The 25,240-nt window shown below is 41.5% G+C and overlaps 1 protein-coding gene across 1 annotated transcript in view; it reads left to right on the forward strand.

The window, feature by feature from the left end:
- The first annotated feature begins 556 nt into the window (after positions 1–556).
- LOC119646696 (inactive hydroxysteroid dehydrogenase-like protein 1) overlaps positions 557–25,240 on the forward strand; it is a 67,051-nt gene continuing 42,367 nt past the window's right edge. Inside the window, exon 1 of the mRNA XM_038047260.1 lies at positions 557–1,200. Coding sequence (XP_037903188.1) covers positions 990–1,200 — 211 coding nt within the window. The 5' untranslated portion in view covers positions 557–989. The remainder of the gene's footprint in view (positions 1,201–25,240) is intronic.

Genomic DNA, 25,240 nt, shown 5'->3' on the forward strand with positions numbered 1-25,240 from the left:
ACACATCACAGACGAACTCGTAATAGTGAGTGTGTGTTTAGGAGATGAAAAAATAGTTTACGAATCGAAAAGATACTATCTGTGTTGCATTCTTCGGCAACATTTGGGAGCAAGCTTATTTTTTAATGCTTATGCTTTAAATGTTGCGTTTTCGGTGAAGGGGGAGTGCTTCGCGCCGGCATGCTGCATTATCGAAGTACGTAGTGACATAATGGCAATTAAGGGGGCTCAGAGAGAACGATCATCAAATGATAGATATAAATGAAACTTTGGAAAAAATTTAATGAGAAAAGTAACGTGCTGGGTCCCCCTAATGCACCTCTTTTTATTTAGCATTCAATATTGTTGAAGAAAAACATATATTGTATGTATACAAAGCAGATCATGGAATATCTGCAGCATTCCAAAAAGATTTATTCAATGCACGTTCCTATATTGACGTTCATGTTCTAAAATAGCACTCACTTCCTAATACATTATCAATTTGAATCTGAGTCCGTATGCTCCCGGAACGTTTTTTAAGACCCAGTTGTTATCAAATTGGAAGCAAATTTGTCCGCCTGTATCTCTCTGAATACCTTTAACAAAGTACCTACGTACCAATTGAAGCTCACGTGTGAGAAGCATCTGGTTAAAAGTATCTTTGAAGTGGGGTCCAATCCGCAGCACTATTCAGATGCTTATCCGCACGATCAATGAAAAGCGGAGCGTCAATAGTAAACGCAGTTCAACAGTTCGAGCGCCAAGTGTTCGATGAACGTCTTCACCACGGTTGCCGGCGTTCCAAAGTTAGTTTCAGGCAGTATCTACTGTCGTGCAAGTTTAAAATTCAAACGACCAATGCCTTGACTTTGGACTCGAAATTTGAATCACTTTCTTATCAATGAAAACTGTGTTTGATAAGCTCCCTCAGGGTAGAAAATTTTTTTGCCAATCTAATAGTGTATGCCGTTAAGTGATATTATAGCATTCAGCCAATTAATTAATAAATGATTTCAAGTGCAGTGAAAATGAGTTTGTGGAATCTTTTCTCATCGGAACTAGCCTTCCTAGTCTTGGCTCTTATTGGAGCTTATGTGCTGCTGATTTATCTTATAGATAATTTGAAGTCAGTGGTTGGGATTGCAAAATCCCTTTTGATGCCATTCTTCCAGCCGCAAGCGCATCAAACGCTAAGTGAAAAGTTCGGAACATGGGCAGGTGAGTCGTTCGATAGTTGTGCATTTAAGATACGTTGACCTACATTTAACAATTCGATTCAAATTGGATGATTTATAAATTTCCAATAAAGTGAAGAGTGAGATGCTTGTGTAACAGCTTCACTGTGCAACTAAATTTGAATGTTGGATAATTGGGTAACGTCGCGTCCATATAGATCCAAATTTACATAGTTTCCTAAAGTCGTCATACTTCCGATTTAATTCCATGATTGTGTTTTGTAGACATGTAATCCTGTGTAAGAGTTAAAGAAAAAGGTCAAACCGTTTTGATTTTTCTAGTTAGGAAATTGTTAGCTTTACTTACCCAAATATTGTCAATTGTTATATTCTTGAAGCTCTCACTGATAACAGTTGACTGATTTTCCTTTGGTTTGTTAATTTATGGATTATTTTGGTAAAATCTGAAATACTTCTACACAAATTAGAACGAAACTCACACTAAAGTTTCACTTCTTTACCCATTCAGCATCCTTGAATGGTTAATTGGCATTGAGAAAGTAACCCTTCCCATGAGGAATCCTTACAAGAACCAGGGTCAACTCTGGTTTTAAGTACTGACGGCAATTTAAAGTTATCACACCAACATATTACGGGAAGGTAAAGTGAGACATTTATTAGGATAGTTATCATCATCATCAACGGCGCACCGGTATCCGGTCTAGACCTGCCTTAAGGGGATCATCCCGTGTGTCGGATTCGTGGAATCAAATTTTTTTTTGGCATCAATTATCTCATCAATATCTAGATATAGTGTACAATATATGGGCAAAGTGATTTGTTGATATTCGGAGTCGTTCGGAAATTATAGTGTTAAACACGTGATAAGTCACATGCCAGATTTATGTCGATCGCCGTAATAAAGCTCGTATTTATCGATCCGAATGACATTCGAATAACTTCGCTAAAAGGACAAAAATTGAAGCCAAGGCTGTACATGTGTTTCTTGGAGAAACCTAGGGTTTATGGATTAGGTATAGCAGATTAATGGTCAGTTAAGGTTTTATGGCTAAAAATCACATTCCACTTTTTAAATGCGCTTTTCTCGAAACTACATGTTGAAAATCGGCCGCCACTATAGCCCAAAATCTGTCCAACGAAATTTTTTGAAATTTTCGGAACATATTTCTACGATCCGCAAACTAGGATAATTGCGATTCGTTCAGTAGTCTTTTTTTAATTAATGAAGAAACCGTGAAAAAACACCAAAATTATCAAAAAAAAAAGTTTAACACGGCACCAAAAATTTAGCTTTTAATATTTTTTAGTAATCCTAGTTTGCGGACTGTAGTTAAGTCTGTACGTTAAAATGCCATTTACTTTTTTCTTCGTTAAGATGACCACCGCGCCCTCTAGCGTGGCAGCCGAAACACACCTTTTTTTGGAGGTGGGTGCATAAATTGCGCTGTATTTCAATAACCAACTATGATATCGGGGTGGAAAAATTATCATGCACGCTCAAGATATTAATAAATCTATCGTGAAAAATTCGTACTTGTATCTTTATCCAATCCTTCACAAAAAATTTCCAAAAAAAGCCAAAAAAAACGACCTTCACGCGGGATGACCCCCTTGATAAGGAACTCCAGATATCCCGGTTTTGCGTCGAGATCCACCAATTCGATAACCCTAAAAGCTGTCTGGCGTCCTGACCTACGCCATCGCTCCATCTCAGGCAGGGTCTGCCTCGTCTTCTTTTTCTACCATAGATATTGCCACCATCATCATCATCCATACGGATTAAGTGATCCGCCCACCGTAGCCGGTTTTTATCCATAACCTGACGGTCATGTTATCGCTCATAGATTTCGTCGTTATGTAGGCTACGGAATCGTCCATCCTCATGTAGGGGGCCAAAAATTCTTCGGAGGCGCCCTACTCTGGCTATGCTCGCTCGCTGGCTATATCGGTTTTAAAGTCGATGATGAGGTGGTGCAACTGATGTCCAACTGATTCCAACAGTTTTTCCATCGTTTGCCGCAGAGAGAAAATCTGATCTGTTCTTGCTTTGCCTGGAGTGAGGCCTCTTTGGTATGGGCCAAAGATATTGTGGGCGTATGGGGCTCTCCGGCCTAGGAAGATAGTGGAGAATATATTATAGATGGTACTCGGCAAAGTGATACCTCTATAATTGCTGCACTGTGTGATATCTCCCTTTTTATGTATGAGACAGATAATGCCTCGTTGCCAATCGTCAGGCAAGTTGATGAAACACTAGGTGTAATTGGTCGCCTCCATATTTAACCAATTCGGCTGTAATTCCATCGGCCCCTGGCGACTTATGATTTTTAAGCCGATGAATTGCACGAACTGTTCCTTCAATGGTGGTGGCAATATTTGTCCGTGGTCTTCAGTTGGCCGAACCTCCAACTCGCCGATGTTCTGGTTGATCAGTAGTTCATCAAAATACTCAACCCATTGTTCCAATATGCCCATTTTGTCGGAAATCAGATTTCCCTCTTTGTCTCGGTAGGATGAACATCGAGGTGTGTAAGGCTTCATCCAGCTGACTTGTTGGTAAAACTTGCGCGCCTGGTGCAGTTGCTCCCTGTAGTTTTCGAGTTCACAGGTCTGTTGGTTCTCCCAAGCTTCCTTTTTCCGTCTGTAAAGTCATTTCGCCGCTAGCCGGAGTTCGCGATAAGCCCCCGCGTGTGCCTGCGTCCTTTGAGAATGCAGCATTACTCGGTATGCAGCATTCTTCCGTTCCGTTGCTAACTTACATTCATCGTCAAACCAGCCGTTTCGACTGTCTTTGCGGCTGAGGCCAAGTATGTTTGTGGCCGTATTTATGATAACGTAGTTCAGGTGGTTGTGAAGATCATTTGTTGATGTTTCATCTCTAGACCCTCTGTAAACTGCGGCTATTGCTGCATTCATTCCCCTCTTATAGGTGCTGCGGAGGGTTATGGTGTGAATGGCTTCAGTGTTAACAGCGGGTTCCGTTATTAGTCAGCCAAGAAATCTACTCCGAGCGAATGGTTTACGGGATGGCCGCTATAATATATGGTGTAGCGGCTCTTCTCCAGGAAACCAGCCCCGTCCAACGCATCTCCTGTAACGCTGTTACATCAGCCCTATATTGGGACAGGGTATCGGCTAGCTGCTCATCAGCTTCATCTCTTGCTTGCAGCAATGTGCTACTGTACTCTAGCGGTAGCAGACGCGAATCCGTTGTTGCGTTGGTCCTGACGGCAATCGCAAGGCACGCTCTCTTAACCGGGAAGCCGGTTTACAACAGGAGGGGAGGTCGCGAAGAGACGTTATAAAATCTGACTGGCTGCGAAATAGTAGAGATGGATTGAATAACAAAAAGGATGTAAGTCTCTATTGACGGCTGAGAGTGATGGTGGATGTTATGCACTGGAACTTCAGCGTTCAGCGTAGTATGTACCGTGAGGGAATTGCCATTGGCTTGATCGGGGCAGCGGGAGATCCGTAGAACGCAATGGTTTCATAAATATACACCGCATCACGAAATAACTTACATGCGGTCACAAACTTTTCGATTGTCTTATGAGGGACTTTAACCGTCGACTGTTCATCAGCAATGATGAGCGGTAGAAGAGATGGAAGGAATGCTTTAACACGGTTCGTAATCGTGTTACATCCGGTGAAATTACGCATATCATGGATGCAATGACTAGCCACCGTACTATTCCGAAACGGACTGTTCCTCCAAGCAGACAACAAATCATTTCGGCCATCATTGCTTTCAAAGGGAGTAAAGTCGGCGGGCTCGACGGTCTCTCCGCAGAGTTATTTATCGTTGCATCTACTGTTTCTGCAGACCTGCTTCTTCCATTCGTGCGTAAGTTTAGATATCCGAGACCTTTCCAAGAGAGTGGAAGAAGTGGACGCTCGATGTAGGCGGAATTCAGATCTTCGCTTCTCCTGCTCTCCATCGATCTTGAGAAGGCTCTGGGCAGCGTCAACAGGGTGTCAATCTGGGTTACTCTATCTGGGAGGTCTACTCTGGAGAAACTAACACCTATTATCAGCGCGACATATGAAGGCGCAATGTGTCACGTACTGCATCGGGGTTACAGCTCAGAGGGATTTGGAATCCAACCGGAGTCAGTCAGGGTTGCATCTTATCACCAGTATTATTTCTTCTTGTTATTGGTGACGCTGTTCATGCTGCTTTGTCCGGAGGACGTGGAGAAGTTGAATGGACTACGACATTTTTCCTCAAACACTTCGACTACGCTGATGACATCTGTTTGATGTCTCACCGGGTCATGGAGCTTGCCCAAATTGCTTTGGATTTGGGAAGACAGGCAAGTAGTGTTGGACTGAAACTATAACCGAGGCTCTCAGTCTGATGGTTCACCGTACTTCCCCTATTTACATCAGAGAGAGCTTCAGCTTGTAAACACCTCAGATAAAAATAATAGCTTTCTGCTTTTTGGAAAACGTCTAGGTTTAAAATTTTAGAAGCGCCAGTGTAGCAGATCTACGGAATTGATGTGGTGTTGCTTATTTATATCAGCCTGTTACGATAGTATATTCTACAGGCACGAAGTTAGAGTCACTGTTACAATGAGAACACTTTTATTGGCGGCCTAACTGATGTTGTCTACTATGTTATTCAATATTATTCTCATGTGTGGAGTAGGATAGAAAATTGATTCGTGGAAATAATGTATGCTTGACCCTCAATACTTATTCGAAGATTCACAGCCATAAACACAATATGCCAATGATAACTGAAATTCATCTCCATCAATCGCAGTGTTTTCCACCTTCTTGTGCCATCGCTTTTTCCTCCTGTCAGATATGATATATAACACTATCTGATTCAATGCCCCCAACCTAAACACCATTTAGCAAAGCTTGTGGCAAACCGTAAAAGTTAAGGAAATTTTCCGACCATTCCTCATTACCGCTACCAGGACAGTGTTTTCCCATGTTCGAATAAGGTGTTATCAGACTTTAAGTTACCATTCAAATTTCTCAACCAAACAACCGTCAAAACAAATCTAAATAACTTATTGAAATGTGAAAATTGAATCTGAGTTTACCAAAAGACTATAATGCGAGAGTTGGTCGGTATTCCCAGAGTCATGGTTGTTCTATTTTTCACGGTGGCGGTACATAACAGCCCTCTACGCGCCAATGGGTATCATGTTTCCATACTCCTCAGTTGTTATTCAAAGTGTTAAACCATCACGTACTTACGAACATGAGCATATGAACATGCAATTATTTGTTGTAAGCGCGAACCCAAATAGTACACAGTTTTTGTAAATATGTGCATAAATATACATATTCGAAAAAAGTGAGCTGGCCATTATTTGGATGGATCACAAACAGAACGATTACCAAATCATGACAATCAGGTTTCCATCATACTGAACCGTCTAGTCTTGAGGTACGGGTACTAGAAAAAGTTATTGGTTTAGAATAAAAGTTATCATAAAAAAGAATCTTAGATCCGGCGATGGCTTTTTGTCAATTAATTCAAACGGCTTTGTAAATATTTTTAGAATAAATTGGTGTCGCATGGAGGCATGTCTAGTAATTACCATAAGTGCGTGTATATGTATATATCTACGCGGATACGAATCTACATTTATGTTTTCAAGTGTATCTTCACCCACTCTAAAAAGTATGATCAATTCTAATTATTGATTGAGTCGCAAATTAAAACTGCCAGTAAAAAATTTGCAGAAAAATATTTTGAATCTGAAGTTTGTTTTTGTCAAAGTATCATGCCGTAGACTGGTTTTCATAACAAAGCGAAAAGGTTCTCCGAACCGCAAAATGATTTCACATTTTATCCCATACCGATTGGAAGAACAATCTAGTGTAATTAGCAAACTAAAAATAAGGACTTCGGAGTTGACGTTTTTATCCCGTGCATCAAATAAAACCAAACCTAAATTTCTGGAGGTGTACCATAAACTGCTTAATCATTTTCAAAAAAGTCCAAGTCAAATTTAGTTTTTATAAGAATACATTAGTGTCACCTATTGAGTGCAGACACCCTAGCAACGGAATTTAAGGAAGTCATCCCGTGGAAAGATCGTTTTTTGGCAATTTTGTTGAAAGAACTGAATAAAGATACCAATGTGAATTTTCACTATATATTTATTATATCTTGAACATACGTAAAAGACCGATATCATCGCTCGTTATTGAAGTACACGGCAAATCATCTAGCCATCTCCCAAAGGAGTTTTTTTCAGGTGCCATGCTAGAAGGCGCTCTGCTCATCGTTTTAAAGATAGAATACTCGGCATCTTGACGTGTGAAGTATATCACCGTTTGCAAACTATGATTATTAAAACTGTAATGTAATTTTACTTGTTAAACTTTTGTTTTGTTTTTTAACGCTTTCTTTAATAAATAGATAAAACGCCCTCGGAAATCGTAATTATCCTAGTTTGCGAACTGTCAAAATATGTTCTGAATAAGTCGTGGAAATCTCAAAGAATTTCGTTGGCGCTTGATTTTCAATATACAGTTTCAGTTTTAAGTGACCATTAATCTGCTATACCTAGTTCATAAACCGGTTTCCTCAAAAACGACATGCAGAGCCTTGGCTTAAATTGGCTCTCTTTTATCGAAGTCATTTGAACCTCGTTGAGACCAGAAATTCGTGACCGACATAAACCTGACATAAGACACTTTACCTGTTTAACATTGTAATTTCTGAATGACTTTTGAGTACCGAAAAGCCACTTTGCCCAAATAATCTACGCTATATCCGAATACAATTGATAGCAAAAAAAATCGCTTTCTTGCATGCGGGGTATCCCTCTTAATATCATGCATGTTGTTCAAGCTTCCTGTATGTAATATTTCACCGAGATCCCAAAAACTATTTCTTTATCACTCAATACGCCTACTATATGTGGAATTGTGTGTGTGTGGCACTAACAAGCAGGGTTCTTCATACATACGGATTAAGTGATCCGCCCACCAAAACCTATGAAGCCACATTTCATCCACAAGCTGACGTTCATGGTGCAACTCATAAATTTGGTCGTTATGCTAGCTACGGAACCGTCGATCCCCATATATGGTCAAAAATTCTTCGGAGTATTCTTCTCTCTGACTGGCAACATCATTGTCTTGCACAGTAAAAGCTATCTTTGACCCCTACCTGAAATGCCAACAACCGTGCGCGGATTTCAACGTTGTAGCTGTTATCGGTTGTGATTTGTACTTCCCATGATGTTGAAACCGTCAGCGTAGCCCAGTAGTTAGGTGGACTTAAAAAGGATGATGCGTCTCGCATTTATATCTGCATCACGGATCACTTTTTCCAGGGCTAGGTTAAAGAGGACGCATGAAAAGGCATCCCCTTGTCTAAGCATCCCCTTGTCAGTGTCAGCCTAGTCAGTCTTATCAATTTCGTCGGGATACCGAATTCCATCCTGGCCGTGCACAGTTTTACCCTAGCTGTGCTATCATAGACGGCCTTAAAGTCGATGAAAAGATGATACAACTGATGTCCATATTCCAACAGTTTTTCCATTGCTTGCCGCACAGAGATGGAAAAACTGTTGGAATATGGACAGATTCGCCTGGGATAAAGCCTCTTTCGTATGGATCGTGATATTGATATATTGATATTGATTCTGGACGTATGGGGCTGTTCGACCTAGCAAGATAGCGGAGAATATCTTATAGATGGTACTCAGCAACGTGATACCTCTATGATTGCTGCACTGCGTAATATATCTCTTTTTGCCAGTTGTCAGACATTGAATTGCTGTCCCACACCTTGAACATAAGTTGATGAAACGCTTTGTGAAATTGGTCGTCTTCATATTTAACCAATTCGGCTGTAATTCCTTCGACTGCGAATTGCACCGAATGTTTCTTCTATACTTGGTAGTGGCAGTATTTGTCCGTCGTCTTCAGTTGCCGGGACCTCCAACTCGCCGATGTCTTGGTTATTGAACAGTTCATCAAAATACTCAACCCATCGCTCCAATATGCTCATTCTGTCGGAAATCAGATTTCCCTTCTTGTCTCGGCAGGATGAGGATCGACGTGTACGCTTCATACTGCTAACTTGTTGGTAAAAGTTGCGCTCCTGGTACGGAGCACCCGGTACTTTTCGAGTTGGTTCTCCCAGATTTACTCATTGCTCAGTATGCGGCATTCTTCCGTTTCGTTGCTAGCTAACATTCATCGTCGAACCAGCCATTCCAACTACTTTTCCTTAATGTAAATATCCTTGTCGTTCTCTTCCTCATCTGGATAGGGCCGATTCATCTGCTACCCACTTCCCTCTTACCCCTTCCTTGATTGAGTTAATTGGCAATTCTGATACCAAGTTCAGATCCAGTCCCGATAACCCTTATGAATCTCTTCTGCTAGTACTTACAGTGCTTCTTCTTGCCAAATACTAAACAGTGCGAACAGATGTTTCCCTCTCAACGAATGTTAGCGAAAGGGAACGAATTATGATATTATGAAATGTGACAAAAGGGTACTAAATAGTCCTTTAATATAGGTTTAAGCAAAAAGAAAAGACTTTTGTATTTTGACACAATAATGCATCGAATTGGTAGGGTATTGATTCATATCGAAGAGAATTTCGTTCCCAGCTCCTTACAATGCCTCCCGGAAGTCATTTTTAGAGGAGATGTGCCATGCTACATTTGCTCAACCAAGTTAAGGTTTATCCATTGGAAGCACATTAAACAATAACCATTCTCGTGCCGAGAAGTAGGTGTACTAAGGGTTGTTATCCTGCTGGAAAATAAAGGATTATTGTTTTGCCCAAGTTTTGTAACACGTTAAAGCACAGCATATTAGAATCTACTTCTGTAGTCTATAAATATGAATCTATTCACTCTGGCCGCTTTGAAGCACCAATTCGACTAATTCCTGCCACCGAGGTTGATGGTTATGTGTATGCCGCGAGTTTTAAGCTCCATATTGGCTTACCGACTAAATCCAAACAGGTTGTATTTACTTTTACCAGAGCACAGGACTGAGTACGAAAAGTATAAGATTTTTATAGAATGCTGTCTTGTCGATTATTTTCGGAGATGAACGGGTTTCTTCCTACCGGGCAACTGTGAAACTTCGCTACCCAACAATACCCTACGTATACTATAGAAGTTAACCCGTTCGCCCGTGCATGTCACAACATCTTTTTTCAATGTCCTAGCGCTTTTGAGATTTTTATGGGAATTGCGAATGACGTCGCGTTGTTTTCGAACTACCAGCTTCCGCAATGGGTCACCCCATTTTATATACAATTTAGTGTTTTATTTTAGTCCTTTTCTAATATAGTGGATAGTATTTACCGAAACTATTATTTTGTTTTTGCGATTTGACAGGAATTTTGGTCGATATCACAAAGCGACACCAGGCGGCATTACGTTACGAGTTCAACTTTTCGGTTCATAAAGTACTTAGGTACTGATGAACTTCAACAAGTACGAAAGTTAGTACCTTTGGCACTAAAAAATCAACACTACTCTCAATATAATGTGCAATAGCAGCTTCCACAGAAATTGTTTTTCCAACGACGATACTACTGTTGCTGGGAATAACCATTCTATTTCTTCTTCTTCTTTTCTACAAAATTCTTAAGGGATACCATCAACTCAAACATCTCCTTTTTAAGGTTTTGTGTTGTGTGTTGTTTTGGGCTCCTCCGCCTCCAGATGAAACCTAGGGGTTTCAGCGAATGAACCCGGAACTTCGTTCCCCATCGAACGCGACGTTGATTTGGGGCGCACACCGGCTTCAGCCTGGATAAGGAGACAGCCTTTTTATGTCAACCGATCTCGAGCTGAAAGATATGCTCTCTCCGCTCGAGAAAGCGGTACGGGCCATCGTATGGAGGCTGCAGCGGCTTCCGGATAGCATTCGTCCTGACCAGGACGTGTGTGCACGTGTCCAGCTCCTTGGGAGCGGGTGGACTCAAATTGCATTCCCTGGTCAGTGATGATCACTGCAGGGACACCAAAGGGAGGGATTCGCTCGCGATAGAGGGCTTCAGCACAAGATTTCGCCGTAATGTCCTTCCGAGTTATTGCCTCAGGCCACCGTGTAAACCTCTCGATGATTGTGAGGCAATACCTGAAACCGTGCGAGTCTCGCAAAGGCCTACTATGTCGAAGTGTAAGGTGTGGAACCACTTGGTAGGGCGGGGAAATGAGCCCACTTCTTTTCTTACATGCCTGGTGACCATACACTTCTGGCATGCGATGCACTCTCTGGCCCAGGATTTTATGTCCATATTCATGGAGGGCCACAAGTATTTTTCGGTGACTAACCGATTTGTCGTCCTGATGCCTGGATGATGATGGTGAACCGCGTGGACAACTTTCTTGCGAAAGGTGGCCAGAATTTGTGGCCGGGGCCCTTTTTCGTGGAAGAGCTTTACCAAGAATATATTCCTCGTACATTTTGTCAGGTGCCTTTTGTACAGCTATAAATTCATCAATAAATTTCCACAAGGTAGGGTGATTGACGACAAATTCTGCCTATAATTGGCGATGTGAAACACCCAACATTGAAGCTGTTGAAAAACTGTGCGTCATCGAAGTGTTATGAATTCACATAGCAGATACAATTTGAACAAAATGTTAGTACGTCGAAACCTGTCGTCGAAGCGCACTGCGTCGAAACGTTTTGTACCCATATGTACATATATATAATATATTTTAGAGAAATATGTATATATAAAGGAATATTTCGCATTGTTAGCTGTGTACGAATAGAAAAATATACATACAAAATCTTCGTACGCTCGGCGCCGAGCCTTCAGTACTCCGACTTCTTGTATCTGTTTTAGGCGTTCTTCACTCCATTGAACTCCATGTTTGAAGCCTATTAAGTTGACTATTATCAATATGGTGCTATTCAGATCGAATTATTTGCGTAAATGGTTTTTTATCAAATAGAGGCAATTGAATTTTGAACTATGTACACACGGAGCTCTTTCTCGCATAGAGAAACGCAAAATCTTTTAGACCTGAAGCGCCTAGCTTCTGGTTTCCCTACTGGTTATGTAATTATAGGCAATTTTTTTGGACGGAGATCCATCTGTATTTTTCCCGAAAGAAGTCATATAACTACTACTGTTTTTTAAAAATTCGAATTAATTCATTATAATAATAAAATTACATGGCTACTACAAGGTCCTGAACATAGTAGGACGTACGCGTGCCGGAATTTGTGAACTACGTCACTCGTAACTTTCTGTAAAAAAGTATCAAAATTTATGGCATTATATGGATATTGTTAACTGCGATTCGGCTATGGAACTCAACCAAAACTAGTTATCTACTCTTTTACTAATTAGCTTATTCAAATACAAATATTCGCATCAAATAAGCAATGTCCATAGCAGGTATGTTTTTACTTCGTAACGTAACGCCTTTAGTTATAATATTACAAAGTAACCGAACATGATTTTCATAATCCCTCCTTTAGCGGCTAACTATTTTTGAGCCTTCAAAGGGTTGTACACTTCATTATAATTTATAATTTCAGCTTGTAATTGATTACCTGGGGTGAATTCTTAGAGAATATATCTTCATTTTCGAAAATTACCATGATTAATTTCGACCGTTTTTACAAACATTTTACAAACCCAATAAATAATATTTTTCTATAAATAACCTTGGATTTCACGTGTTTCCAAGAAAAATAAAATAAAGCAAATCTAATTAAAACTGAGTTGATGTAAATTCAAGTAAAAACCAAAGAAAAGATTCTTGAAGTATTTGTGCGTTGTAAGGGGAAAAAGTGTGATATTCTTAAAACAATACATGGTCTATTCCTCAATTTAATTTCACCATTGCAAGAATAGGCGTTTATTTAGTTTCCAAGCATTCAGACCTATTTTAGGCCCATTGTATTATCTCCGGAAATCACCTATTCATCGGCTTCTCGCCGACCGCGTTCGCAGGCTTTCGCGAATCTGAAAACATTCTCCAGAGGCGGAGAATGGGCAAACTCTTCGTTGAAGAGAACCTTACTAAGGTATATACGCCTGAAGTCTGAGCAGGCCGGGTATCTGTCGGAACAGATTCGAATGGTGCGACCCCTCCATTTTTAGCGCAAACATTCTTCTGCTACCAATAAAATGGCATATATCTCCGCCTGGAATATGGTCGTAATTTTTCCAAGAGCCAGCTCCATATTCAGATTTCCAGAGAACACCCTCGCGCCCGATTCGTTTTCCATAAGTGACCCGTCGTAAAGATGATTAAGTCTGCAATCCCAAAAGATTAGTGGCCATTTATGGACCATTTTCTTTTTTGGTGATTACGACGAAGTATGTCTTTTGGAAGAAGAATCTGGAAACCATATGATCGGCGGGCGTCAAAGTCACCTGATCTTTGCCAAGAAATTTTCAGTAGTACGCATGACCTTCCCACGCGCCAATAGTATCAAACATATATACGCCGTTAGCTGCCTTCCATTTTACCTCATAATGGATTCAGGGTAAATTAGCAATAGCTTCGAGTGGTATGGACGGCGTACAGCAGTAATACTTAGGCAAACGAGCCTCTGAATTTGCGTCAGCAGCTTCCTGCTATTAGCAGAGTTCAGTCTCAGCCACCAGACGATGCCCGTATACATCAAAATAGGTTTTACCATGGATGTATACATCCAATGAATCCGCTTTGGTAAAAGTTCCCAGGTCTTACCTATCGCAGTCCTACAGCATCAGAGCAATCTGCAGGATTTCTGATATTGTTCCTGGATATGGTGCTTCCACGTTAACTTGCGAGTCGAGATGTACTCCTAAATATTTGACTGTTTGTACCAGCTGGATTTCCGCCTGGATTACATGCAGTGTAGCATTTAGGCGGTCATATACTGTGCCCGCAAACTTGCCGAAAATGATTACGGCTAGGTCGTCGCAAACGCTTCTGTGAAGACCCTGTGTGAAGTGCCCTCCAGGAGCCATAGCAAGGTGTCCATTACCAAGAGGCCATAAGAGGAGAGAGAACCCCTCTCTGTGGGCAACCCCTAAGACACCCTGCTCACAGACTGTTTGCTGCCCAAAGAGCAGGTGGCGCCGATTGAAACCCCGGGTCAGGCATGCTGAGAGAAGGGCACCGCTTTGGCTCGTCCGTTAGTGACTGGGTCCGAATACGGTTGGCTCCCACTTGAATAAGTAGCAAATCTGAGTCTAGACTCATCGATGAGCTCAGAGATACCCCTTCGCTTAGGGTTGGACCAGCATGATCAAAGTGCTGTTGATTTCTTTTTTTTAGGTTTTTAGTTTCTCCTTAGTTGGCAGCCATGGCCTTGGTTTTACGTATAAAATAAGTCGGCAGAGCCTCTGTTTGCCGAGACAAAGCTTGTTGAAGCTGGGGGTCGCTGGGTTCCCAGAGTTCACCCTTCACGGCCGCTCCACACGGTAGTCACCTTCGGGTTTTAATTACCGCTTAGCTTCGAACCCCTCTGGTTTCTCAGAGAATCTTCCTTACTGACGTCCCCCACCACGACAAGGTAGTAATCGTCGAGAGAGAAGAATAGGCGTATTTGTTGAAGGGATAGTTGAAAGTCAGTCTTTTAATCCTTACCGATGAACATAACGTCGTTTCTAATTCCAATGTGCGTCATTGGTATTTACATATTTTGCCACGAATATAAACTGTAGTGTTCCCATTCTCGATTGTGATGAAAGGGTTTCACGCACTTATCCCTTTCTGTTCATTATCACTTATCGCTTTTATTTACGAATTTTCCTTTTCCGCATATCCTCAATGAGCAGAATAATGGTATTCTCCCATTTGCTTTAAGGTTTTGATTACTCTAAAATGATTATCTCATGGTTGCCTATAATTACCTCCTGCATCGTTTCCAAATGGGGGCGTAGTTTGCTGATAATAAGGGATGCACTGAATTTTGATTATGAAATAACGACGCCGCAAAACAAATATATTTATGTCTTACCTAAATGAAAATTCATTTTCGCAATCATTTTCCAGGTGAAACTTCGTCCCGAGAGTAATACTGTACAAACTGGAAAATTAAAAGAAAAGTTTAATTTCTTATAATTTTCATTTCCAACGTTTTAAATAACGGCAAAAATAGAAGTTATGGACATGTATTAATGAAAGAATTTTTATTGCAAGTTCCGTCTCATTCTCACTTCTGATCCGGCAACAAGTGTCACTCTTTATGCTCATAATTTGCCGCTAATGAACCTTCGCGAACCACCAGCGAAAAACTCAAACACAAATGCCAAAAAGTCCTGAAACCGGAAACTCGGCGCTTCAGGTATGAAAGGTTTTGTTTGTTTCTTCTGTGAGTATATTTGAGTGTAGAACTATTCCATTTGTACGTAGTCCGTTAAGAATATGCATTTAGCATGTAAGATATACTACTTCGGGTTGTAAATTTACACGGTAAAGGCAAATTTGAGGTACTGTAACTTTGTTACTGATAGTATGGTTTTGATAAAACTTGGGGATAATGTGCTTCATATTATATTTTATACAACTACCAACTTTTATAACTTTGGGATAAACTTAAGAGGGGTTTTTACTCAATTTCCCCAAAAAGATGGTAATATACTATTATTAACTTAATTTGAGCAGATATCGATATGGAGAATATTTTGAGGCCTGTACACCATACAGAGGGAGCTTCATGATTTTTTTCAGATTTTTCGGTGGGATAGTTTCTGAGAAGGGGTCCGATAAAGAAGTCATCACTTTCCACCCCTCCCACTCCCCGTTTTTCTAACAAATCTCAAAACTAACACGGGTTTCGCAAAGTACTAATTGAGACCTTTCATTTGATATCCAACATGACTATATTCGGTGAAAAAAATTGTTACACCCCCTTTCACATGTATGGTGACTCACCCCCCCCCCCCCCCCCCCCCCCGCTAAATTTCAACGTAGAAGGATATAACTCCCTGTATGTCTGCGCGTTCACAGTTCCCACCTTCTCACAAAATTTCATGTCAATCGGTATAGCCATTTCTGAGAAAAGTGCATGTGACAAAGAAACAGACAGATAAACATTCAACCGATTTTAAAAAGGTTTCGTTCTGCAAACAAAACCTTAAAAATGACGACCTTCCATCTGCTCTACAGTTTATTGACAATTTGGTGTTCGATTTCTGCGACAAAGAGCTAAGTACTCGGCCAACTCAACAATTTCTAAAATATAATCGAGACGCAGAATAGCAAAAAGAAGGAGTTCCTGGAATCATAAAATGGGACGGATCACATTTACCGTCAGTTTTTAGAGATTGAATCCCTGAGGATATACATATGCATGATATACAACTCTTAAAGGAGTCTCGAAAGGCAAACGGATGTTGGCAGAAGAATTGAGGAGCACATGTTGGCGAAAGATATCATTGATGTCATAATGAACAACGAAGGATCGACTAACATTCAATATCACCAAATTAGTGAGACCCCAAGTTAGACAGAAATTCCAGAGAATTATAGGCCAGCTTTTGACGATACTCTGAGCGAGCATAATCTTTTTATAAGCTTTCATGTGAACTCAGCTCCAATTCCAGTGGCGGTTCAAAAAAGCATAAACCAGGAAGGCCGATGTAAGTGTCCAAAGGAAAACTAAGTAGACCAAGAAAGTAGCGCGTTAATGAAGAGAAAGTCGAAGATAATCCATACATCACATGTTCAACACGGAGCTTCCAGTTGAATCCGCAGCCTCTGGTCCAGAAACGAACCAATAGGGGATGCGTAACGAATTTTGTTCGATATTAAAGAAAAGAGTTTGGAATTTGAAGGAGCTTCGGGAAGATCGGTTAACTGTAGAAAGATGAATAGTCTTGAGGAATCAGTTCGACAAATTCTTGAGAGAATCATTTATGGTCAGTGACTAAGGCGATGTATATCATATTGTTTGAGTATTAAGTTTTCTTGCAATATGTTAACAATCACCATGATTAAACGAGATTATATCTGAGAGATTGATTCAAAATGTCGTCATGCCACCCAGTTAATATACCACTTGACCCAGGAACGAAGCTGGACTGTGGAAGATAGAGCTCGTGGGAGTGATTATAAATTTATCAGTTGCGACCCTTACTGATTGAGCGCATACCACCAGTATTTAGCATCAATGTAAAGACTGTTTTGGAAGATAAAACATATAAAGACTGTTTGGAAGCAGTCATTTGCAAGCTATGAAACTTGTGTTACATTACATTGAAGGTATACTAGCCTTGGGTATCACTTTTGGGGTTGGTGGTGATTGGGTTGTGTGAATGTATGACAGACGATCAACACTAACTATTATATATTTACTTGAGAACTGACGAAATGGCTGTATGGAGAAATCGATACTCACTCTGTGACAGCCTATATTCAAAGAGCCAGGAAATTGATGGAACACTTATGTACGAACACATTCACGTGTTCAATCATTTTACGAAAGAAGCCATGTTTGTAGAAGAGATCCAGGTGAAGTATCAGACGACGGGGGAATTCCTGCAGCTGTCCTTACGAAAGCGTTATCCGAATTCAAACATTGGAAATGCCTATACAACTTCATTATAAAGTGAAGAACTAATTTATTTTAGAATGCCTTTTGCCTGTTTTTGCATTCGGATAGCTGCAATTTATTGTTTGGAGGTAATCAAAGAAATTCTTTTTACATTCCAAATAACCGATGCTACCATTTTATCGGTCAATTTCAAAACCCTAACTCACTTCGGAATCGAATTCATACTATTTCTTACTTTCCTGTTTTGATTTAGTTGTAGAGCCAAGTCTTATCCATACTGTTGAAACGACCCATGAAGACATTTTTATCCTTTCAAATTCACAATAATAATGCACGAGGGTGGAGGAGAAATAAACAGGAATCAATTATTCTCAACTCTTAATGAAAGATTTGATTAATCATCATCAACGGCGTAACAATCGGTGTGCGATTTAGGCCTATCTTAGCAAGGAACTCCAGACACCCCGGTATTGCGTCAGGCTCCACCAATTCGATATCCCTAAAGAGCGTTGGCGTCCTTACCTACGCAATCGCTCCATCTCACAACCTGACGGTCATAGTATCGCTCATAAATTTCGTCATTATGTAGAGTACGAAATCGTCCATCCTAATGTAGGGGGCCAAAAATTCTTCGGAGGATTGTTCTCTCGAACGCGACCAAGAGTTCGCCATTTTTTGTTAACAACCCAAGTCTCTGAGGAGTACATGAGGACTGGCAAGATCATAGTCTTGTACAGCAAGAGCTTTGACCCTATGGTGAGGCGTTTCAAGCAAAATAGTTTTTGTAAGCTGAAATAGGCTCTGTTGGCCGCCAACAACGCGGATTTCGTCGACATAGCTGTTATCGGTTGAGATTTTATTAATATTGGATGCTTAATAGATCATAGGTCCTTCTTCTCAGACATAACCTTAGTTAGTTAGTTTAGTTAAATGGGGGGAGCCGCAGCTCCGAGCACTCAGGCCATTATTAGGCCCATTGTACTATCCCCGTAAGTTGCCTATTCAATGGCTTCCCGCCTACGGTGTTCGCAGGCTTTAGCGAATCTGAGAACATTCTCAAGAGGCAGAGAGTGTGCAGATTCTTCATTGAAGAAAACGTTGCCAAGGTGTCTTCGTCTGAGATCTGAGGATGCCGGGCAGCTGCATAAAAAGTGCAGGGCAGTTTCCTCCTCCTCCTCACATTGGCTGCACACAGCCGAAACCACTACCCCAATCTTTTCCATATGGTAGTTTAAGGGGCAGTGTCCCGTCAAAAGCCCTACTAGGGTTTTCATGTCCCACTTCTTCAGGGACAACAAAAATGCCGCTCTAGTGGCCCTAGGCTCCTTCACAAGGATTTTCGCTTGCCGGCAAGAGTCCAAATTTCCCCACTCGGTTGCGTGAATCCTTGCAATTTCACCTTTCAGAGTAGACTTGACAGTAGATGGTCGGATTCCAAGAGCTGGTTCTGGGCACACCATTGTGGATCCAGACCCTCGGCGAGCCAATCTATCAGCCCCCTCATTACCGGCGATGTTAGAGCGCCCCGGCACCCACATTAGGAATGTTTCGTTCAGTCGGCCAAGTTTCAGCAGCACCTGGTGACAACTCCACATCAACTGGCTTGATATGTTGTTGCCATCTAGTGCTGATAATGCCGCCCGACTGTCGGAACAGATTCGAATTGTGCAACCCCTCCATTTTTGTCGCAGACATTCTTCTGCTGCTAATGAAATGGCATATATCTCCGCCTGGAATATGGTCGTCATTTTTCCGAGGGGTCGGGCCAGTTCTATAATCGGATTCTCCGAGAACACGCCTGCACCCGATCCATCCTCCGTGACTGACCCGTCGGTGAAGATTATTAGGTCTGTAATCTGAAAAGACTCATGGCCACTTGTCGACCATTCTTCTCTTTCGGTGATTACGACAGTGTATGTCTTTTCAAAGACGAATCTGGAAACCATATGATCGGTCGGCATCAGGGCTACCGGATGCTTTTCAAGGAATTTCCATATAGACGCATGCCCGTTGGATTGGCCGCCTTTCTTCTCTTCGCAAAAGCGTCTCCAAGAGCCTTCTGTGCCTCTTTATAGCGATTCCAGCTAGTGCTTGATTCGCCCTTCAGAGCACGATTAAGGAGCATCCTTGTCGTTCTCCTCTGTTTTGCCAAATCCGAGTTCCACCATGGTGTTTTACCCTTCTTTGGCATCCTGAGTGGACAGCTTTCTTTGAAAGCTTCTCTCATGCTAGTTGTAATCATCTGGGTTGTCTTCTCAATTCCAGCAATGGATTTGATGCGCCTCCCAGGGATCGTGACTGGGGCGTTCAATTCTGTTTGATACATTACCCAATCTGTCTTTCTCGGATTCCGAAATGGAGTGGGTGGAGGTGGATCCATGCCCATAACGAAATCAATGTGCCTGTGATCCGAGCGTGTGATATCGTTTGATACTCTCCACTCTCCGCTCAGAGCCGCGATGTCAGGAGATGCCACCGTGATGTCGATGACCTCTCGCCTGACCACGTTGAAGAAAGTGGGTTCATTACCCACATTTAGGATCTGCAAATCGGTTCCTACTAGATACTCCAGTAGTCTCGATCCTCTTGCATTGATGTTCGAACTTCCCCAGCATATGTGGTGAGCGTTGACATCACATCCTGCTATTACCCCCATGCCTCTACTTTTGGCATATTGGATAGCTCTGATGAATGTTCCACTGGGAACGTCTTCTGCGTCGTAGGGGAAGTATGCAGAGCACCATAGTATCTCTTTATCTCCCTGTTGACTTTTTATGGTTAGCTTAGCCGATGTGGTGTCGCCATCACATAGATCGTTAACCAGGTTAGCCTGGAAGTCTTTGGAGACTACCATGCAGGTGCGGGGTCGATCGCTTCCATTGGCATACAATAGGTCAGCATGTTGGAAGTTTAGGCCCCTGACTGCCCCACCAACAACCCACGGTTCTTGTATGAGGTATATAAATGTCTTGCAGCTATTGATCCGACGACTGATAAGTGCAGTCGCCGCTTTACAATGCTGCAAATTTACTTGGGAGATGTGGCACCTCATTTATGTTTCAGATGTAGATGCCGGGGGCTGCATGTCCCCTTCAATGGTTTTAGGAGCCGACACTTGTAACGTGACGGTCCCCAGCCCATAGTAGAGCCGGCAACCCGATTTTTCCCGAACTTTCTTAACATCAGGTTCGGGAACGCCGATAGTGAGAAAAGTTCCCGGCCTATCGGTTCTCTCTCCTGTTTTGCTGCCTAGCGGCAACCAGGTGGAAGTGTTTAGGTTGTTCTGTACACCAAGTTGTTCCAGAACCCCGACACCATTTCGCTCTTCTTCTGGAAGCCAGAGAAAGCACTTTTTGATCGATGGCAGCTCAGAGACCCTTTTCAAGGTTAGTCGCGCACCCTCCCACACATCGTTAAGGGAGGAGCAGTACTGCCTGAGCCACTCGTTCGTGTCTTCGTCGGCAAAGTTCTGCCGTAACATTTTACGGTATACACCTACCGACTCAAAGCAAAGCTTAATGCCTTGCGCGGACGCAGTCCTTACAGCTAGGAGGAGTTTCCTTCTAAGCTGTTCGCACTGCTCAGTATCGTAGCCGGATGGATTAGAGTCGTCATACAGGACCCATCCATCGGCTTCGATAGCCTTGGCTGCAAATGAAGGCCTAGCCGTTGCCGGCCGAGCCCTCTTTGCCGCCTTTTGTGTCGAAGAGTTTGGATCGTCCGAGGACCGCTGCCGCTTCGGTTTCCCCTTAGCCGCAGGTGCCCCGAACGCTCCTTTCCCCTCAACCTTGGCACAGCTCTTTGGTTGTGCGTTGCCCGGAGGCGGTTTGCCCGAAGGCGGTTTGCCCGGAGGCGGTTTGCCCGAAGGCGGTTTGCCCGGAGGCAGTTTGCCCGAAGGCGGTTTGCCCGGAGGCTGTTTGCCCGAAGGCGGTTTGCCCGAAGGCGGTTTGCCCGAAGGCAGTTTGCTGTCCGTGGACAGGTGCTTACCCATGGGCAAGACTTTAGCCTCAGCAGGTGGCGCCGATTGGAGCCTGGGGTCAGGAGTACTGACAGAAGGGGCCTGCATCGGCTCATCCGTTAAGGACTGGGTCCCAATTGAATTGGTTCCCACTTGAATAAGTGGGGAATCTGAGTCTAGACTCAGGTTCTCCATCGATGAGCTCAGGGTTGCCCCTTCACTCGGGGTTGGATCGTCACGATCGAAGTTTAATTGTGTTTGCTTAGTAGGTTTGTGTTTTTGTTTTTTTTATTTTTTCATAGTTGGCTGCCATGGCCTCAATTTTTCTGGGGAAAGTAAGTCGATCTCGGCAGAGCCCCTTTTTTCCGAGACAAGGCTGGTTGAAACTGGGGGTCGCCTGGTACCCAGAGTTCACCGTTTACGGCCACATCTTAACCCCTGTGACCATTCAGCCCTCGGCACGGTAGTCACACCTTGGCTTGGGGTTTTGATTACCGCTTGGCTTCAGGTGTCACCTCCCGTTTCCTGGAGGATCTTCCTTACTGAGCTCCCTCACCATGTCAAGGTAGGTAATCGTCGAGGGAGAGACATAACCTTACTCACTGTAAGAAAGATTATGCGAAGATACCAATCGTTCATTTGCCTTTCATGTGTGCTTCTCAGAAAGACTATATACAGGACGAGCAAATCCAGCGGCAAAGGGTTACAGAATGTCATTGTGCCCCTTTCAGACGGCACAAAACCACTGTGGTTAATGAATTGGTGTGTTAGTTTGTCGATATCGCCTTGATAGTTTCCTATCCTAGTAAAAGGATGTATCCGAAGCATTGATCTTGGATGCATCTACTAATTTTCTCCTCGCTTCCTAGGAGAGCAAACATGGATTTATTGCCTAGAATATTGTACGTGTTTCCTTCCACCAAGCTTCTCATGGAGGACATGGAGGAATTTTGAAGCATCATTCGCTCAGTGATTCTAATAAGCTCCATTGCTGTCAATCTCGAATGAATCTTTAATTAATTTCGGTCTTTGCTTGCCGATGGAATGTGCGAAGCCGCAAATAGCTTTGCAATATCTATTGATATGATAGATGCTGCCACGCGATCGCGGCAACTCGCACCAATGCATTATGCAGAATTTTGGTCGCGGAACTTCCATCATGGTCAAAGATGTGCAATGACTTTCCGTCTCCATAAAATTTAAAAAGAATGCACTGGAAGTTGAATCATCTTGGTGCTCTTCCTAGTAGTTTGAGCTGCTGGAATTAAGGTAGCTTCAGCTGGTACCAATTTCATGTTGAGAAAAAATTATCCTTCATTTATGGTGGATGGATTAGATCTCGATTTCGGCATAATGTAATAATTTAAAAAAAAAACAAAGCTTTTTTCCAAGCATAAGAAAGGCTGAACTTAAAGATGTGCTCCCACAGTTCTTGATGAAGTGTTTTTTTTTGGATTTATCCCTTCGAGGACTAAGGCAACTCTTCAACATATTATAGTATATCACAAATTCAAGATTCTTTACATATTTCTTTTGGGTAAGCCAAGCCAATCAGGCCGGACGATGCTGGGCTGTTGTCATCTACAATTTGTCCTGTTATATATCAACGAATCAGTCCTATTTGACCTCCATATAAAAATAGTGTTATTATTTCGTTTCAGTTCTGAGTAATCAATTCAAGACTATTGAATTTATCAACATTTTAGATGTTCCCCAGAATATGTCTAACTGCGAATTGATTAGACTAAAAATCGCAATATACATATAGTCATCATGACTCGGTAGGTCGCCACACGACCCCATTTCTATTTAATGTTAAAAGACTCCATTAGATAGAAAAAAGTTCTCAACAACATCTTGATACGAACTTGACACTAAATTAAACTATAAATTTACAAAACACAAGAGACCTTATCTTTCATCATTTATAATTATAATTATGATAGCACACTGGTGATAACATGCTTTGATTCTTGGCTCATGCCTAGACATACATAGCCTTTAGTGCATTTTTTGCAGTTAATCAGAATGCATGTAGTATTAACAGATATGCAGCGACAAAGTTCGCCTAAGCCAGAAATTTGTCGATTATAATACTTAGCTTTTGTGTTACTAGAATATTACGAATACTAAATTCAACCACTAGGCACCACTCCTGGTATAGATAGATTCTAACAACTCAACCACTTTAGGTGGAAATGTTTCATGATTTTCTCATAAGAGCAACTTCGCCACTCTGTTCTTAGATGTCGACGAAGTCATTGTTTAGATACAGTGTTTATTATATAATACAATCTTCATCTAATAAATTCAGAATGTCTAACGGTGACGTGAGTGGTCCAATAGCAGAGATTAGCGCCTTAGCGACATTATTCCGTTTTTTTTTCATATTCATCAAAGCATTTCTTATATTTGGCTTCTGAACTGCTACGTTTTTCTGAAACTTTTATCTGAACATATGGGAATATGAATAAATTATACATATATGTAAATATATTCTATGTCAAGTTATTTTAAGCCAGTGACCGCTTTCTCCCAACATTTTTATCTTGCTGCCCCACATGTTATTTCACCAAAGTATTAAATTATTCATTCATTTGATTCTAATATGCAAAAGTGCTAGAAATCAGATAGTTACAGCGTGTCCAAAACTATTCTAAGAATCAAGCTAATATTAGGTATTTTATAAAAATTAATGCTAATGCTTGTAACTGGCAAGTAAAAAAATCAGGAAAAAATTGAATAAATTTAAATGCATGAGATCTTCGGACCTAACGCTTTAATGGCCAATAAATTTAACGGTGTTTATCAACAAAAAAAAGAACACTTTTGACGCAACAATCGCGACTAACATAATTACTATATTCCCTCGCTAGAAATATGCATATAGGCAAGTATTATTCCATTTGCAAAATAATTTTATCTGTTAATGATAGTAAAGTACACGACAGAATCCTTAAGAAGGTAATTCATTTCATGTTTAAGCTGTTTTCACAGAATAAAGGTTACTTTGTCTTACACGCCTTTTCCGAAACTGAAAAGATTTCATACCTTTGAAATTAGTTTCTTCTGGTCCCCACAGATTCTGCAAGCAACATCTGAATGCCGGATATATAAATCCATAATAAATAATAACATCACGACGCAGTATATGGATTCATTAAATAATCTCAATTTGTAATCAAGTTTTCCAAACCATAAACCATACTTCCATCGTCGATAATTACCTTTCCTGGTCTTTCATATTATACATCATCACACGCAACTTTTACTCGCTCACCAATCGCCAAAGGTGATTTATAACCCAAACAACTTTTTACTCTTGTCCGGAAGAACCGGTTTTTCATTCCAAGTCTTCTCGCAAGTTATTTTGCCCCAAAAACAAAGATGAATAACCGATATTCTATCTAATAAAATGTAATATTATTATTTAAATCATTTCCGATTTGCACATAGCCAGCATAAATACCGAAGCCGTTTACGCTGCATTAATAAAAAGCTTGTTGAACTGCTGGCCTAGTTTTCGCCGCGGTTGAATGAAAGAAAGAAACTATGCATTAATTATGGACTTACTGACCGGTAAGCATAAGTTTTGCTCATCTCTTTAGTCATTTTAAGGGGGTATCGATATCGC

The sequence above is a fragment of the Hermetia illucens genome, chromosome 1 (assembly GCF_905115235.1).
Source record: "Hermetia illucens chromosome 1, iHerIll2.2.curated.20191125, whole genome shotgun sequence".
NCBI lineage: Eukaryota > Metazoa > Arthropoda > Insecta > Diptera > Stratiomyidae > Hermetia > Hermetia illucens.